At 41.0% G+C, this 19364-nt stretch overlaps 1 protein-coding gene across 3 annotated transcripts in view; it reads right to left on the bottom strand.

Annotated features, from left to right (window-relative positions):
* Positions 1-19364, bottom strand: part of LOC306832082 (homeobox protein PKNOX2-like) — a 107616-nt gene that overhangs the window by 20392 nt on the left and 67860 nt on the right. For 2 of the 3 annotated variants that reach the window (XM_079356480.1, XM_079356479.1), the window contains exons 3-4: positions 12571-12677; positions 8325-8461 (exon numbers count right to left, since the gene is read on the bottom strand). In XM_079356480.1, the coding sequence (XP_079212606.1) occupies positions 8325-8461; positions 12571-12657 (224 nt within the window). In that variant the 5' untranslated portion in view covers positions 12658-12677. The remainder of the gene's footprint in view (positions 1-8324; positions 8462-12570; positions 12678-19364) is intronic. The other variant, XM_079356481.1, reaches the window with a different exon arrangement.

The following is a 19364-nucleotide window of genomic DNA, read 5'->3' as shown; positions in this document are numbered from 1 at the left end:
ACTGAGAGAATAAAGTCTAAACCTGTTTAACATTAACTAGATAATATAATGTATGTATAATGTAAGATATAATGAGCCTGGTAGTCTGTCAGTGCCTATCAGCATCCATTAAAGATGGGTTCACACAAATTTAATACTGGTTAAATTTGTGTGAATACATATACTTCCTGGAGGGAAGGTAAGAATGGGTAGGTTGGGGTGCCAGCCATATAGACATGCAAGTCCATCAAATGTTGCCAAGCAGTAACCCGAGGCTTCTCTTATTGGTTGTACCAAAATTCCCATGCAACTCTCTGCGCCAAAAAGACATCGACAGAAATCTGAACAGCTCCTTAACTGAAAGTGTTGACTGCTTTCTTTAGAACAAGGCAAGACAAGACAAGTGTGTTTATGATAGCACATTTGAAAAACAAGGGAATTCAAAGTGCTTCAACAAGACAAGATGCTGCGCTCAATTTCAAGAAACAATATCCTTCTAGAAATTCAGTAGTTGTTTTCTGTCTTTTAGGCCAAATACAGTCTTTCATCAGTTTGGATGCCCTGTTGGTTCCTCCTGTTGTTTTTTTGCAATGACACTCCATCATTGTGCCATGAGAAACTGAAGCTAACGGTTGGAGAGAGAGAGAGGGGTCCACTCGAAAAAATTTAAAACAAGTTTGAGTCTCACACACAAGCTGAAGGAAGTACCGTCCTGACCTTAGTTAAAGGAGTTAAGCTTGTAAAGCACTTTTCTAATATTGTGACAATTCAAAGCTCTTTTTACACACCACAGGTCAATTCAATTCAATGTAACTTTATTTGTAAGGGAAAATGTGCAATTAAAACATAAATGTAGTCATTTGATGCATTGCACCAGAGCTAGGCTCATTTACATCTGCAGTCCCTTAGCAGGTAACAAAACAACATGTATAAAAAAACACCTACACACCTACACCTTCACACCCATCCAAACACTGATGACAGAGGCTGTCAACATGTTCACAAAAAGCTGAGAAAAACATATCCAGGAGGAATTTAATACAACTCTTTTTTCCTCTCTTCCCTCTTCTCTGTATAACACATTTAGATAAAGTGCATTTATGTGATGTGTGTAGTATTAATAATCAGAATGTTTAATATTATATATTTAACCTACAACACAGCCGAGGTCACAGAAAACATTTTTCCATTTCCAACTAATCTCTCAGGAGCACTTATGCTGGGTTGTTCATGCCACCGACAAAAATGACTACATGAGACCCAGTTCATTATCAAAATCAAAGATTTCTGCAAATAAAACATTGGACTTTATCATTGGCTCAACATGTGTTAAAAAGACATGAATTTCGAAAAACTTTTGGATTATCCTTTCAATTCACCCAAATGATTGGGCTTTCTCCAAACACAGAGAAGTGTCAAACCTGCAGAAGCAGATGCAAGAAAACAAGCCCCAATCAAAGCAACCTAGTCTTCGATGGAGCGAGTCATGTTTTCCTGCTTTCAGTAATCTGTCAGGCCACCAAGGGGGGTACAGAGGGAGAGAGGGGGAGGGGTTTGAAGGTATGTGTTTATGTGAATATTTGGAGAAAGAGAGCGAGCGAGCTGGAGGAGTCTCTCTCTCTCTCTCTCTCTCTCTCTCTCTCTCTCTCTGTGCTCCTGCTGTTTGGAAGCCTAATCAGGCCTGCTGTACTCCTGTATATTAGAAGCCAGTATGTGCTGGAGCCTTGCTGCGTTTGCTCCCGACAAGGCCCCCGTTTCCCCAGGCTACATGTCTGAAGCACACCCTGTGTAAGGGTGTGTGTGTGTTCGTGAGGTTTAGGTACACACACACACACACACACACACACATATGCACACACAAAGTACCCCAGGCACTATCTGAATAAATCCTGTCTCCTTTCTCTTTACTTTTCAAACCCCCCTTTTCACTCTCATGTCTGGTCCTGAACTTCACGGGGGGGTTTTGTTTCTCTGAGGCCTCCCAAACCAAAAAAGCTCCATCCACTCTTTGGTTTGTACAACTTCTCTCCAACAAAACCCACAACCAGTTGCCCTGTTTGGAATTTAGAGAGGAAGTAAGAACAACTTGCACGTTTTCCTCCTATGATAGGACATAAAGAAAAAAAAAACTTTTCAGGAGAAAGAAGCAGGACAATAAAGAAAAAACTGAAAAATCTTCAACTGAAATGACTCCCAGTAATAATGTAGAGAACTTCATGTTATAACTCCACAGCCCTTTTCAGTCTGCTTCTTTTGTAAAAGTGCAGTAACTGAGCTTGGCCATCATTACGTTTTTGAATCAACCTAATATGTTCCCAGTCTCTGAATGCACATTGTGTTTTTTAGCGTTGAGGACGCACGGCACCGCAAAGCTCCACATGCAAATACAGCCAGACATGAACAAACACAAAGTGTTGCTGCTGCACTTCCCGGATGGTTCTGCTACTGTCTCACCTCTGTGACGCCTCTGTTACTACCTCTGTAGATGTTACTGATTTCAACTGACTGCGAAGTAGCAGAGAGAATCACTGCCATGCTTCCCGGCCAGCCTCGACGTCATCTTTTTTTTTTTTTTTTTAAATTACATTAATGAACATTTGTGAGTAAAGTTTGTTGAAAAATAATGTGTAAATATCAAATCACGTCTAACAATAATCGTTTACTTTAGATTAAAGGTGACAAAAGATTAAAGGTGAAGTGCTGTGAAGTGAAACACACGTTCTGCTCTCTTCTGTGTTTGCTGTATTCACCGAGAAAAGTTAAAAACACAGTAAACGGCCCTAAATAGTTCCCAGAGAAAAGAGAAGAAAAGGGAAAATAACTTGAGGACTTCCTTTCTCATCTAAAGTCAAGCGGCGAGGAAACTCATAAAAGCAAGTATCTGAAAGAAACAGCCAATAAAAGTACTTGAGCTTTGACACAGTTTCCTGCGCTGAGCAGCGTCTGAGCGCAGACACACGCTGACCTGCAAAACGGAGGAAGCTCGGCCCATTTTTTAAGCCCGTCAGACATGCCGGTCTGTGCACTGCAGGATGAGCTGCACAGTGGTGAAGGATGCATTGATGCATTGTGTCAGTGAGGATAAACAGACTCTATGGTGTATTAAAGACACAGACAAACACAGACCAGCACAAACAGGGATAGCCCAGTATATGACGTGTGAAATTAAAACACACTCCCTCCTGATGTGTTCGACACGAGACATTTCCAAATCTTCACTTCCTTTTATACATTAACACCAAGTGCATAAACAAGCATAAACACACACAGGGAAGAATAATAAATTCCTGTTTCTCGCAGAGATTGGCTACTATCAGCATGACTGCATGTCAGCCTTCCATACACAAACCTTCAAATCCTGTCTCAATGCAAAATACTCGCGCTGACCAGCATGAGAGAGGCTTTCAGCAAAGACCCACTATGGAGGGAGTAAATGATAATATGCACCATACAGAGCTCGGCACTGACACATCACTGCATCTATAAAAAAGGCATCCAACCTCTGAGGAAACACAATAAATCCAATTTCATTCCTATGACTTTTACTTTTTGATCCAAATAAAATGTGTTAGGTCCCATAAACAATTGTTTGGGTTTCTTCAGAAGCTTTCAATGGGTTCGACAAATTGCATCATGTAAATGTAAAATACAGTCTCTTTCATGCATAGCATTCAGTCCACCACTGTGGACAGATATTAAAGCTGTTTCTGAATCACTCATGTTGTTTTGCAATGTCTCAACAGCAAGACAACCATAGAGTCACCAAAGAACAGAGATGTAAACTATTAAAGGAACTAAATGAAGGAAACGAGATGCACAAGTACCAAAGGTACCGAGTACTGAGATTTCAAAATGAATTTAAACACTCACAGTCTATAAAGCCCTGTTTCCACCAAGTGGCCTTGATTTATGCAGTACGGTTAGCATCGCAACACAGCGTAGCCCACCCATAGGTTCAACAAAGAACATGATGAAGAACATGACAAAGTAAACAAAGAGGGAGGCCAGCAGAAGTCTTCACCTGCAAGCTTGTTTGTGGTACCAATGACAATAAAAAAACAGCCTTAAAGTAACTCTCTTGAAACCTTGGGAAAGGTCTTGTGTTTTTCATTTATAACTGCTGTCACACGGGATGGGACCATTCTATTGACCAATCAACAGACTGCAGTGTGTCTAGCTTCACCCTTTAGAGTCAGGTCGGTAGGCTGCTTGGCAACAGAAGGGTAACAAAAAAGTAGGACAGTACAGTTCAGTTATTTTGGTACCATTTCCAATTTTTAACTGTGATAATGCTCGTCATTTTTGACCAAACTGAAGTGGAAACCAGGCTTTAGTTTACAAATTACAGAGATGCAAATTGTGACGTATAAAGATGATTCCATTCCCTAAATATACAAATAAATAAATAAATACAACATTTTTTTTTTCCAAAGATAAAAATCACTTTTCTTACTTAAAGTTAATAAAACACTGTTTGGTTTGTTGTAAGCTCCTGTGGACAACTTGAACGTTTTCTCTCCTCAAGGACTCTGTCCTAAGAATGTTAAAGAGGTGTTTTTTCCCCCACAAATAATCTCTTGCTTTTTTTAAACAGTAAAATGTATCACGATGAACCAGCAACTAACAAAATCTAAAAAGACAGTTCTGACCCGTTTTTCAGACGCCTATAAACCCTGAGCACCCCAAATGTGTTGGGCTTGGAAAGTGTGTTAGACAAAGATGCAGAATATAAACCATCAGTCTTAATTTGAGTTTATTTCATCACAGAAGCTTTGAGAAGGCCTGCATGGAAGAGCTAGACAGAGCTGGACTTCTCAAAGAAATACTTTCCTGTTCATAACTCAATCCCAGAGCTCTACATAAGAGAAGCAGCGGCTAACTCAAACACTCATAAAAGCACATCACCTGGAACATTGTGTTCGGGTATAAACCATTGATTCGACGAATCATAAGGACATTTTTGTGTTCAAAAAAGTAAAACACCATTGTGATTTTTCTTTTAATTAAGAGCCTGTTTCCATCTCTGAGCAGAATCCGCTCCCATCCGCTGCAAACACTTCCCACCACAACTTGAAAAACAGAAGCCTCTACCAGCTTTTTAATAAGATGCAGAGGATTCAGAAAGATCTTTATAGTAAATGCCACAACTCATTAGTCTAATTACCCTATCACACATTTACTCGCTGCTAATAACAAAGTGTGCAGAGAGACAGAGAGCGAGGGAGAGAGTAAGCCACACATCTCCTCGTAAAGCTGGCATTCCAGCAATTAGTGAAAAGACACATTAAAGCCCACACAGGCTTCCTGAGCTAAAATAATTAAAGAAATGTGGATTCTTTTCTCTTTTAAAGTCTACAGCCCCCACATGAGCAATGTGTAAGAGCAGAAACACCAGCAGATCAGACTTTTGTTTAAAACAGAGTACACCATTTGTTTCTTTTTGCATAATTTTCAACGCACCGTGTGAGAAGCGAGTCGTGAAGTCATGATTTAATTGTGTTTTTAACAAGGTAACGACGTGCGTTTGGCAATTAGCTCCTCGCACCGGCTAAAAAATGATTCTAAAAATGTGAATGTGCTCAGCCTCCTCTGAATACAGAACAGCGAGGATTTCGCTTAAGAGCTCCAAATAATCACGTTTTAACGGCTCCTGCTGCGGATCCTTCGCTCGTGTGGCTCCCTGAGCTCAGTGCTGAATCTCGCTCGCTGATTGCAAGGTTTTAATTGGCCAGCACGTTTACATACAGACTCAGCTTCCTCTGGATTGTAGAGAGATAGCCCCATCTTCTTTTTATAATCATCATTTGTGTCCCTGTTGTACCACCAATATAGTTTTCACACGTGCACAAAACAACAGAAAAATGTCCCATTGTGAGCTTCATGTGTGAACACAAGTGGTGGCTCAGCTCAGTGATAATTTCATTGTGGTTTAATTAAATAAGTGTTTGACATGTTATTTGACATAGATATATGTTCATGTATAAATATATATACATATATAAATACATACATACATATATAAAGATTGTGTTTAGGATATGATGGGATGCTCTCTCTGTGAGTTTCCAAACCAGCTCTGTCATTAAAACACACCCAGCCGCTCAGTTTCTCGTCCTTTTAGATAAACAATCGATGTTTTATAGGAATCACAGTAGATACATATGTCCCAACTCTCCTCAAAACACTTGAATGCTTATTAAGTTGAGGACTTTTAACATCCTTATTAACATTCATCTATTCTACATCGAAGACAACAAAAGGGCTGAACAGGCTTTAAAATATGTCACATATTTTTACTGCGACTTTAAGCGTCCTCTTATTTTTTATGTGTAAGATTTAGGCAGAATGGGAATATGGAGACCCAAAAACCCCATGTGGATGTGGATGTGGATGTGGAAGTGGAACAGGGGGCTGTTTTGGACTGAAACAGCCCCCTCTCCTCCCCCATCACCGGCACCCGGAGCTGCTCCAAATACGGCTGTTCACATCAAAGGCTGCCGTGTATCTCAGAGGAGCCGCAGAGGACTTAACAGCAGCCCGCCTCACAAGGGGCTTGCACCTCCTCAGATTGCGGTGCGTTGGAGACCCGCTGGGGGGCTCGAGGAGCTGGGCTAGATGCCCAGCTCAGTCTGCAGTGTCATCCTTACAGGGCCGGCCGTGCCACACGGTGTAAGGCAGCTCGATTCTCATATCAGGCTGCAAATTTATATTAAGTTGCCGGTTTGCTGCCTGCACCAGAGATCATCCAGCTTGATTAAAAATGTCTGTATTGTGAATAATTTACCTCATAAATAGATAATACAAGCTCATTATAAGGGTGCATCAATATTCTAGTTATAAGCTGGGAGGGGAGCGAGGTGCTTTTTTTTTTCATTTTTTAAGAGTTTTAGGTTTCAGGGGTGATTTGTTTCTTGTTTTCTACTTCGAACAAGGTGGTGCCTTTGAGGGCTTCTTGAGGGCAAATTAAAAAATAAAATGTGGGACAAATTTGTAAACACCCTTAAAAAAGGTTGACATAAAGAAATTGGGTAAAAAAAAATAAATAAAATAATGCACATTGTAAAACAACATTTTGTAATGCTTTTACTCACAGCTTAAAATCTGCTCTAATGGAAGAGGAAGCACACTTGTAAAGCCAAAAAATCCTCATTACATTCAACAAACAGGGATGAAGTCATAAATAAAAAGATCTTAATCTCTGTTGTTATTTGAACGCACTGTCCCCCTTAGTATGATTCATTTCTACAGATGTACTCTGAAGGATGGCATACAGGAAGTAGTCTGATGAACCTCTTTAAAAGTGATGCTTACCTTTCAAAATGACTGTTGGCGTGAAAAAGAAATAAATTATGATTTACAATGTAAGTCTGGAAACTCAGACAAAACTACGGAAGCCCTGAGCAGATATGCAGCCAGTCAGTTTTACCTTGATAACCAGTATAGATTCGTAGGTTGTTTCTCGAGAGGCTGACTTATTTAAGTCGTTTTCTTTGGGTAACAATGCTGTTTTTTCCTGTGAATTGTGAACATTCAGCTGAAATGACAACAAGATCAATGATTCTCAATCTGGAGAAAACAACCTAAATGTACTCGTTATCACAGGAAAACCGAGTTAAATACAAAGCATGGCGATATGTCTGCTCTGGGCTTCCGTACAAAACATCTTCTTTTTTGCCTTATAAACACTTTTTTATTTTAAAATGTATTTTATATTAGTTTGTTGAGGCCTCTGGAGTTTTATCTAATAACACACCTAGAAAATATTAATTTATCCATTCACTGTCTCATCCCTATAATCTGAATCATAAGGTTAAAAGTACTCCAGTATACACATTACAGATGGAGAGAAACAGCCTGTGACTGCCAGAATATCAGATGCATATTGAAAAGCCAATTTATTAAATTCAAAGAGAAGTAAATTCAGGGTGCTTCTGCTCCCCTTTGATGAGTGAAGGCATTAACTGAAGGTGCTCTTTGGTTTACGAACGGCACTAAGTGAAAATTGAGGGAGACAACCTTCAAGTACAAATTTCAAAAGCTTTCAAGTCATGGTGAGTTTAAGGGAATACATTAAAAACAGCACTAGTGTTTGTAGCACTTTGTCGGCAAGTAGCACATCAAGTCAATTTAGTACAATTTCCAAAAGCCGGCGAGGTGCTACGGAGAAAATGCAATTATTACTTTGAAGGACGTACAAGTGTGGAGGATTTTACGGGGAGGAAAGTGCACACGTGTAAGTGATTGTTTCACCTTTGGTATAACTCACAGTTTGTTTGAGTCACTTTAGTGTATTGTTCCATAGAGGATATATGACACCCACACATCTCATGAGACATTGAACTCACCTGTAAACGGCCCTCTTGTCAGACTCAAGCTGGGCCTGGGGGTCGAGGGTCACACTGACAGAGGTGTTTCCTGCTGCAGAGGCCGCTGGGATGTGGACCTGGGGGGTCTTGGTGTTCTGTTGAGTTGTGCCCGTCATCTGGGGAGACACACAACAACAATAACAGATTGACATTTAAACTATCATGTTGAAATTAGAAGCCGTTTCATGTTTCTTGTTAGCTTAATAGTTGAATCGGAGAAACCATAGAGTGTACAAAACATGGACGTAGTCTCAGTGATGTCAAACATTTGTTCCAAAAAAGGCATTGTGAATAAGGGCGGTCGCCATATTGGAAATGTTATCTCAAACTGACTTTCTGTCAGCTTAGAAAGAGGCAGAGATGAAGCAGGCCTTGAACCTTCTAACAGCTACAATGTGTCTACCAGCAACACCCCTAATTATCTCTATAAATGAATGACAAACAATGAGGCTTCATCAAATTAAAATGAAAGAGTTGTAAAAAGAAACTTCATCCCCCATACAGTATGTGCAAATAGAAAACTGAGCTCGTTATATCGAATGTGTTGGGTTTTTTTTACCAGGCTGTAAACATGTTCATTTATTGAGAAAAAACGTTAGGCGTAATATGGGTGCTTTTGCAGCCAGTAATGTACACAATTTTTTACACTTTCATGTGTGCTTCATTTTTCAACACTGGAGATTGCCATTTGGAGAAAACCGGAAGGGACAATATAGCTCTCAGGCTGCAGTACATAAAACCAAAGCACCCTTTACAGCCACAGTTCAGTACAGGACTGTAATGGCTCCGTTATGCCTCGCCATCAATTTAAATGTCACAGAGACACAATGGTGGGGCAAAGTCATACCTCAGCTGGTCCAGCATGAAAGGTAACAGAGACAAACACTGTATGTGCATGTGTGTGTACAGTCTGTGTGTATGTCAAGCTCCTGCTATATGTTGACGTAGTGGGTCTCCTCTGTCTGTAAAACTATTATGCTGCTTTGGGGTGCAGTGTAAAAGTACAAAATCCAGGAGCTATAAAAATGGAAATATGTTACAGGGCCGAAGGTCGAAGGAGACGTCAGCGATGCTAGTGACTCCGTAAGGCTGTATTTGGGCACTATAGTGCTACAGGTTAAATGCTAACATCAGTATGCTCACAATAACAACACAAGAAGTCACGTTTTCAGCATGTTCCCCATCTTAGCTATAGCACTAATAATAGTTATCTTGGTGCACAGATCAGTATTTTCTCTAATATTGTGTCTTATCTCCTCCTGCTCTCAGCGCTTTCAGTTGAAAACAGTTCAACTTTTGGAACAACGCTGCGCTCCTCAATGTTCACTTCACCAACCAATCAGAATCAAGACATGGCGAGACTTAATGTATCAGCTTAGTCAGCATCCATGGCGAAGGAGACGCAAGTCTGACTCGTTTCCTTCAATTTCAATTTCCTTGAATTGAAGCACAGCGAGCAATCTAAAACAGGTAGTAGAATGTGACAGACATTATTGTCCTTATTTCCTCTTTCTGTTTAAGTCAGATCTGATAGTTCAGCTATGAATAGGCCGAGCAAGCACAGCTTAGTGTGTCATGTCTTCACCTCAAATCTTGTTTTGCAGACTTAGTGTTTGCTCCAAATTGTCCCAGACCATTTGGGGTATATGCAAAGCTTTTTGGAGAGTCTGACAGAATTGCCGTAACAAGACAAGCATCACATGTGCGTTCTGCTACTCCTCCGGAGTCATTGTTATAAGTATTTATTTCAAATTAATCCATACGAGTCCACTGAATCATTTCTTGTGTGAAGTTAAGTTATTACAAATTTTCTCGACTGCTACTTTTCCTAATATAGCCACAATGAGCGGTGGTAAGAAGCGCTCTCGACTGTGGACAGAAGTCGTAACTTGTTAAATCAGTTAAGTTTGAAAATTACATCACCAATGAAGACTGATACAATTCTTCACATCACGCTTTGAGCATGGAGCCGCTAGTGAGGTCAGAGTTTTTTTAATCACTCTTCCAAAGCAATAACATGCATATGATGCTGACAGACTGTAAATGAGGACGTAGCTGGAGTGAATTATTGTTATTCGCATTCAGCAGCCTTGTAATGAAGCTGTAAAACAGAATGAATGATGGGATAGATTCAGTAATTGAACAAGGCATGCTCAGGTCAAATATAAATTCCTGTTAAATATTAATAATGACTCTATCAAATAAACACTGTTTCATATGGTGCTGAATATTCCTCCGCCCTGAAGAAGCACAGCACCAGTGTTGGTCCAACATGGAGACACTACAGGATCTGTTAGCCTCCTTTGATGTTATTTGTGCTTTAGGCGGATGCTACGAAGACATTCTGTTGTCTTCTTCATCCTCTACCCCACTTTCCTCTCTCATTCGTTCTCTCTCAGGAAACGAGTCTAACAACTGCACCCCCACTCTCTTTTTTCCCCCCTCCTAGTCAGGGTGGGATGGGAGGAAGCTTCAAGTCTTAATCCCAGCACCAAATGGGAAATAAATTAGCTTCTTCACACTTAACTAGCTCTCATTTGCATTTGCCGAGTGCGCAGACTGCAGCTCGGGAGCTCTCCCTCGGCACTAATCCTCGGGGCGAAAGCAGACAGAGGTGTTTTGGATGAGGAGGAGGGTGAGGCGGTCAGATGAACCAGCTCGACCTCCTTCACATGGGGTGGTCTGCAGTGCATGACAAAGCTGGGGTCCATCCACAGTGAGGTCTCATTCCTTACCCTGACCTGTTGGTGGCACCATGTTGTGTTGAACTATGCAGACCGCATGGGGTCTGACCTCTTACATAAAAAAAAGATGTATTCTTATAGCCCTTATAATCATGACTTAAAGAAAGGGCCGAAGATTCTGGAGAAAGTGTGTTGATATTTGAAGTTAAGAACCAACAACTTTCATCTTCCCTTTAGTGAGCCAGATGTTTAGTTTGAAAAAGAAGTCATGGACCTAACATTCAGAGGAGAAACCAAAAAAAGGAAAGAAACAGCAGGACTGCAAAGACGCTAAGAAACTCACTGTGATGGTTTGAAAGCTTGGCGTCATGTAAATATTTTTCAGAGAGCGCTCTGCCTGACCTCAGCAAGACCATATGAGAACACTTATCAGCAGAGTTAATGGATGTAAAAACAATGAGCTTCACCGCAAATTCCTGGAGCTATGACGTCACCACACAGTGCAGCGCTGCAGGTTACAAGCTAAAAAACCTTCATGGATCAGACACCAGTGGCTTGATTTTAATGGCCATTTTGACAGACCATGCTAGCAAAAGAACCGAGCAACAACACAGTAAGTACAAAGTAAGTGTGAATACAATGCAGCCTGTCGACGATGAGGGTTTGCTGTATCAGCAGGGGCTAAGTGATGCCATTGCAAGTGGTACACAGATTGTAGGGTGGTCTTTGATAACTATTTAGTTTATGTGTATTTATTGATCTAATTTTCTTTGAAAGACCCAAGACAACTTGAATCAGCCTTAGATATGGGTGAAATGATTCCCAGTACCATCCTCTTAGTTAGGGATGCTGGTTATTAATGAAACATTGGTATTGGATTAGTAACTGGTACAACATCTGCTGACTACAACACCACACAAAGTGTGAACCAAAACCTTTTCTTTTCTTTTTTTTCCCACTGTAATGGCAATAAAAGGATGCAAACATAGCTGAATCATGATGCAGGTCTTAAGCAGTCTAAACTTGTCAGTGTCTGGATGCTCTGCAGGACTAGGCATAGCAAGCCACTTGATTTTGGAATTGAGGTTGTATTGATGATTACTGAAGTGCCAACACAATCTCCCTTTGGTTTCTCAAAAACATTTAAAAAAAAAGCAGATGCGTGCATTTTCTTGTTACTGAAAAAAGAAACTGATGTTTACATGCACAACACAACTCGGATCCTTCAAACACCCAATCATAAGCAGTTCATTAGTGAGCGTATAGACGAATGATGCCCTCTGGGCTGAACTATTCAACATTCATCGGATAATAAATGCATTCTTTTGAGTCCCGACTTGTGATGAGGTCACTGAAATGACTTCAAAGAGAATTAGGAACAACTCAGAGGGTAGCTAAACATTCAGCACTGAATTGTAACAGAATTTGTGCCGGATGCAATCTGCCATAGTGAGCAACAGAGATTCCGTTTCTCTGGGATGTCACTAATTTCTAAGATACTGCCATAGGTTAAGTGTAAGATCTGACGAGACCTTTCTGACCTGTTGGCTCTCCTGGTACGATGGTGGAGGAACACTCTGGGTGGCCATCATTGTCACTGCAGGTGCTGAGGACGCATGTTGCATCATGGGATAGCTTCACATTGAGGCTGAAGAAAGAAACAGAAAAAAACAAAAAAACAAACATGAATCCAGTGCATCGCAGTGATTGTGGATTCTATTACAGCGGCAGCCACCAGGTGCTGCTATGATGAAGTAATAGAAGCAGGCTGCATCTCTCCTCGAATGTTTTTTCTCTCTCTCCACTGTCTAGATTTACTCATTTATATATTTGCCCTCTCTGTTCAATCTCTCTTTGTGTGTGTAGAGCTGACAGAAGATGTAATAATAAAGATTTGTCCAGAAGACTAGATAAGAAACTCCTTTTCAGTTATTCTTTGCAAACCAGCAGGTTTAAAACAACACTGCAAACAAGCCCGACTACTTGTTTACCACTTACAGACCTCCATGTTTGTTCACTAATTACAGTACAGTCAGGTTTAAAGCATCTTGTTGGAGTCACCTTGGTTGTGTTTGCTGCTGCTGCTCTTGTTGTTGTGCAGTTGCCGAGCCAATCAAGAGGGCTAATTAGGGCTCTTGTTGGTGGGCTAATTGCTATTGGCCGAGACCCCACAGGGCTGAGGGGCCTTACCCTGTGGAACACCGCTGTAACCGTCGCCCCCACCCCCATGTGAAGGAGCTAATTGGTTCAGGGCTCAGTTACATACACTAATACACACAGACACACATATAGACCCCCTGCCATCTGCAGAACTTACTACTGTATTGGCGAGCACAGCAGGGGCTTCATCCTGAAGCTACAGCTAACCTATGTGTTCACGCCGCATGAAAATGTCCTCTAAATTAGCTATTTGACCTGAGGGTGGAAAGCGTGTTCTGATAAATGTGACAGTTACATTTATTAACGTCCTGGATTAAGTGCTTTGTTTTGAAATATAATAACACATAAACACAGATGCATTTAAATGTAATAATGCAATGTAACTTTCTGTTCTTCCTGTGAATTCCTTTTTTTTTTGTCCTATAGATTTTGTCTTTTTTGTATAATTCTAATTAAATGTTTAAGTATTGTCTCACAACTACTGTGAAACAGTCGTTGTCGTGTTTTTTAAGCTTGTTTTGCCCCTGAATCTTTTCAACCCTTTGCCTTTTCACACATGCGCCACACTCCTGAAAATGTTGTAGCTCTGTAGCTCATAGTTAATATATTGTTGCATAATTTGAAAATACGATTGTTAAACCAAAATATAAATTCTTGCAAATCACTGTATATAGAAAAGCCCAGATTCATTCTAGCGCTGACACTCACTGATGCTGATACCTAAATCCTCTTTTCTTCCAAGCCCAAATGCGTTCTGTATAACCTGAGCCACTGGACTTATTGGACAAAAGCCTCCTAACACCACGTTCAGCCTTATGAAAGGCAGCCAGCAATTACAGTTCAGCGGTGCACTTGGGCTGAATGGTATTGACCTGCAGGAAAATGTCTGATTATCAGTGAGTGAAATGGAACCGTAACATCTGAGCAACATCTCTGCACAGGTTACAGCATTCATTCAGAGCTAACGCCTCAGGAAATAAAAAAAGTGTAATAAATCCTCCTGACCACTAAAGCTGAGGATTGGGAGTATCTCTGAAGTGTGTGGGGGTGAACATCAAGAAATGTTATTTTTTTTTTTTTTGAGAAAGTTAAAGCATCTGCAAACAACTATAAAAAGTGTATCATCCACTGATATAATGCTGACTGACAACACACCACACAATACACTGAGCTCACTATAAATAAAACCACAGACACAAAAAGTCGCCCTGTTCTTACTACGAATTCTGCATGTAGCAGCATTGAAAGCTTTAAATCGCTGACTGGTGAAAACGTAGAATTACCACTGCCCGATGCACATTCTCCACCATTGGACTGTGTAGTTCTTAGTAGTTTTTATTAAATTCTTGCTATTTTGGCTTTATTTCCCATGTTAACTGTTTTTTGCACCAATACAGCAAGACAAATTCCATACAATAGAATGTGTCTTGCTTCCCACAACCTTCAGCGTTCTTACTCATGCACGGCCTGCTCTGGCCTCCACCTTAGCAGATAGGAAGTGTGGACAACAGGAATGTGGGAAATACAAAAGAGAAATCTTGCCTGCATATTAATCCATATACTCTTTTGTGAAGTGTCTTGAGATAAAGCTTGTTATAAATTGGCGCTATACAAATAATGATTGATTGATTGATGCCAGGCCCCTTCCTCTAAATATTGCATTAAACTAAGCAATAAAACATCAAAGACCCCTCAGGTTGGAACAGTCTACAGTAGAAGAGATTAATGTGCTGGTTTGAAGCAGACACCAATGGTTATTTCTCTTTTACTCAGCTAAACTTATAAGAATGCTGAAGTTTGTCATCCGAGCTGTCAAATAAGGCACGATATCCACTCCTTTGCAAGAAATAACTGATCCAAATAAAACTAAATTAGCATGACGATAACCATCAGGACCGATTCTGTTTGACAAATCTACATTTGTCTCAATAGTTTGACCCATAACCCATCTGTTAACATGGAGGAGGCAGGATTTATGACTTATACTGCAGGCAGGCAGCAAAAATGTTGGCTTCACTCCCAATTGTTTCCCCTCCATTTAAATACACCGCCTATAGTAATGCAGCTCCCCAATCCTCCTGTTACCAGACAGGAAGTTATGCCATCTTTACCCCACTTCAGAGTCAGGACAAAACACGACAGACACTGAGCTTGTCTCTCACTCAGACCCAGACCACTGCCATGTCTGCAAAGAAAGGCAGAGTCAGAGGCGAAACAGATGAGACTCTCCTCGCTTTGAGCAGGATTACAATCAATCACTGCTGCCAACATTCTGATGCTACAGTAAATGCTGGTTTAGTTTCATTGACGACTTCTAATTTGGGGTTTTAGCAGCAAATCTGCATGTTCTATCATGGTACAGCGTGATTGTGTGTGCTCTGCATGCATGAATCAGTGTGTGAGTACATTCAGTGTAGCATTATATCAGCGTGACAATGTTTGTATGCCTTGTGTATGTCTGCGAGTCAGTTTGTGTACTGATTGCGTCTTCTGGTTTCTCTTCTCATTCCAACTGGTATCAGCTGAGAGGCATCTTCTCTGTTATCAGGCCTCATTTTAATTGCAAATGCACTGAGCGTGTTAGTGATTAAATGGAAAATTGCACATTAATTGATGAGACTGAAGATAAAGCAATTCCAATTACTGCACAGTATTTTAGGCGGCCTCTCAAGTTTTGCCATCCCTCGAAGGAACGAGTCACCCAACGCCAAATTTGAGAACGCAATAATGCATCCATAACTCCACACATACAAAGACATATTGTGTGTACAAACACATGCCATACCATGGCCGCTGAGGCGTGATTGTACGTACAGGCACAGACAAGAACAATGAAGTAACACTAACACATGTCACTTTATGAGTGAAATTTAAAGGCCTCAAAAATACAAAACTCTTTTAAAAACGGGAAAATATCTGGTAAGCCTTTACTCTGAACTCACCAAAGGAGTACGGTGACACAATATGTCGCAAAAATTCATTTTGGGGACAACTGACATGTTTGTTCCTCAACAAAGGCCTTTGAATTATTACAGAGTTCATAATGCATATCAATTGAAAAGTGCCTGTAGCTGCAATCAAAATTCAAAAGAAAGCACAAAATGGAAAATGAGAAGTAGGCATAAAATTATTCCAACAAACATCAAAGGGTTTTCTTGTGAATTTGGATTAGAGGCAGTCGCACACTTTCAACAGAGAATGTGCGGTAAGAAACACTTTTCAATTTTCCGACAATTCTCAGGAACAGAGCTGACTCCATTGTCCTGATGGAAGGTTAGTCAGAGGCAGAGGTGCAGTTTCACCCTGTTTATCCCCGGCATTGAAATGAAAATCCTTATCTGGTCACGTATGATGTGATCACTGCCGTCGGCCTCCACACTTCAACCATGTCCAAAGATTTTCTTCATCTGCTTTGGTTTGGAAGTGAACTTCTTGCAAAGTGTTTGACATCTTTTGGGCAGAGATGACACAAAGACAGCTGATCCTCTTTGTGATTTAAGCAAAAGAGAGAGAGCATCATGAAAAACATTTCTAACACTCCAGACTGTGACCTGGCAGGGATTCAACACCAGTGTATAAAAAGCAGATTGGATGTCAACAAATAAACGAGTATCTGGCGATGTATGATCAACAGCTTCTCTCTGCAAATTGAAACTAACAGGAGCAGCGACGGAGGTGACAGAGACACAGGTAGATTCAGTCGTCACGTCAAACTGAAAATAAACGTGGTGAGTTGGTTGTTTGATGCGACTGAGCTGTGATGTTCTGATTTTTTATAGCACTCAAGCACAGCTGAACCCTCTCTCCCACCAAACCGTGGAGGGCGGATGATTGCAGTGAAGAGGATGTAGAATGATAAGTGTTTACAGCCCTGCATGCTAAAATGAACACCTGAATAAGAAAACAACAAGTGTGCAGTACAGTCGGTTTAGCAGTGCAATGAGGATGTACTCTGGCAAAGTGTTTAAATGTGCTTAAATGCTAATGCCAGCTTAAAACATGCCCAGAATGACACAGTTCACATGCTTTTAGGAAAAGGTTGCAAATGACAAGCGGAAAAAGCAACTTGGTTTTAAAAAGTTAAGCAATTGTGTTGCTTGAATTCTGATGACTGGCAGAGGGCGACTCCACTGTCAGCAAAAAATACTGACTATAAAGAAACCAGTCTCATATGTGATTTATTGGCATTAAACATTATGGTATGAGTTTATGTTATCTGTCTTTCATTTCAAGTCCTCTTCCAAATAGCACAATCATAATTTGGTTAATAAAGGTGCCATTAACCCCCATTTTCCACACAACTCCATGCACGTTGTGGTTTGTCAGCCGCATGCACTATATCGCCATTTGCTGCCACACAGTCAATGATTGTGTTTCTGCTGTGGTCCATCTCCAGAGTGGGCCAGCAGGGCCACTAACCTTTGCTCCGTTTCAAATACGCTGCAAGTGAAATTTTGACGAAAGAGAACGAGCCGGACTGGAAGTCAGAAAAGGAAACACAGAGCGTCCAATTTCAAAATAACAGGCAATATACAGACTCACGATCGTATTCTCTGTTTGGTTCATTAAGGTGCCATTTATATTCATGCGTTCATTTATGTACTTCACTTAGTATTGATTACCATTCAAGATCTTCTTTTGCATTCAAAATGCTTTGTGCTGTTTTCAAAACAACTCGTGAAATCCTCTAAATATCAGAGACTTTTCAGATCCACTTGCTTTCATTACTACAGAAAATCTATGAAAGAAGGTGCAGAATGCATTTCTAAAATAAATACCCCAATCCCTTTGGTACCAATTTCTTGAAAAATCTGAACAACAACAGCTCAGAGGCTTATCTGACTTAACTAGTAATCAATTAGTTCCATATTTAGATTCCGAAGCTTTCCAGAAATAATATCTAATGCATATTCATGAACAGAGACGGGGTATCGCAGCTTTACACTCAAGGCCAGATTCAAATCTGTGAATGTTCAAACCGTGACAGATTGTCACACTTTCACGTGTTCTGATACCTGATCTGATATCACATGCATGAAGGACAGAACCAGCTGAAATTTTTTTTTCCTTTGGATTGGAAGAAGCCAATGAGATGAGATTTGACATCCAGCCATACAAACCTCATTTAATCCGTCCTGTCTGAGTTTGTTGGTTAAGAGGTTGACCCGCCAACGCAATGAATAACATTTGGAAGTGAGGATGTCACCTTGGTCAGATATTATGCATCTCGATGGCTTGCAAGGGAGGAAGATGAATAAATAAATCAGGTGTTTTTGAATATGAGTAGGATCTAATCATCGCCTTATTGTCAGGCCTGATTTACAATGCAAACACCAGCAGGCGAGGCCTTGATGGCGGCGAGAAAAAATGGTGGCAGGAAAGGAGGAATGGTAATGAGGCTGGGGTCGGGGGTGGGGTGGGGGGGGGCTGTGTACACATTTGTGGTCCAACCTGACACAGAAATCTGAAAATACACAGATAGAGCGCAAACAGCCCGTGAACACGAGGGAATGGGCATGCATGCAAACAGAGGCATGTATATTAATGCAAAAATGGCAACATTAAACAGAGATAGCAAAGCCTCAACCTGTGTCATCCTGAGGGCAACATCACACGTGACATCCCACACACACACACACACACACACATTTCTCCACACACAGTCAAGACACAAGTGCAAACACAGCCGGAGGCAAAGATCGTCTCACCAGTGGTCTTAGGGCAACAAATCCCCCCCAGGCTAACACAAACTCCTCACATACTGCAGTCAGGACCCAGACCACGCTCCCAGACCACCTCATTAACCTGAGCCAGCCGCCCCCACTCTCCGCCCTGCCGTCTACACCCTGCTCCTCTCCGGCCCACACTTACAATTCATGCTGCTATCATTTATTCATCGGCTCCTGTTGATTGGACTCAACCTCGACCACAAGACGGATGCAGCATGGATGTGAGGCTGGCTGAAGGACGTTTCCACATTGTTGTGGACATTGTTAACTCCGGGGTTCACAAAGATCACGGCAAACGTGGCGAGCTGCATCAGACTGATGTAAGTCCGCTTTGAAGAGGTTTGTCTCCAGCTGGAAGTTTGAGTATGGTTTCATATCTCTGCTGCGTTCGGGATGCTCCTCTGTTGTTGCAAACAATGCAGAGAAGGACACAGAGCATGATGTTC

The sequence above is a fragment of the Symphodus melops genome, assembly GCF_947650265.1.
Source record: "Symphodus melops genome assembly, chromosome: 11".
NCBI classification, from domain to species: domain Eukaryota; kingdom Metazoa; phylum Chordata; class Actinopteri; order Labriformes; family Labridae; genus Symphodus; species Symphodus melops.
The sequence above is the reverse complement of the archived record's forward strand: the minus strand, read 5'-3'. Positions and strand labels throughout refer to the sequence as shown.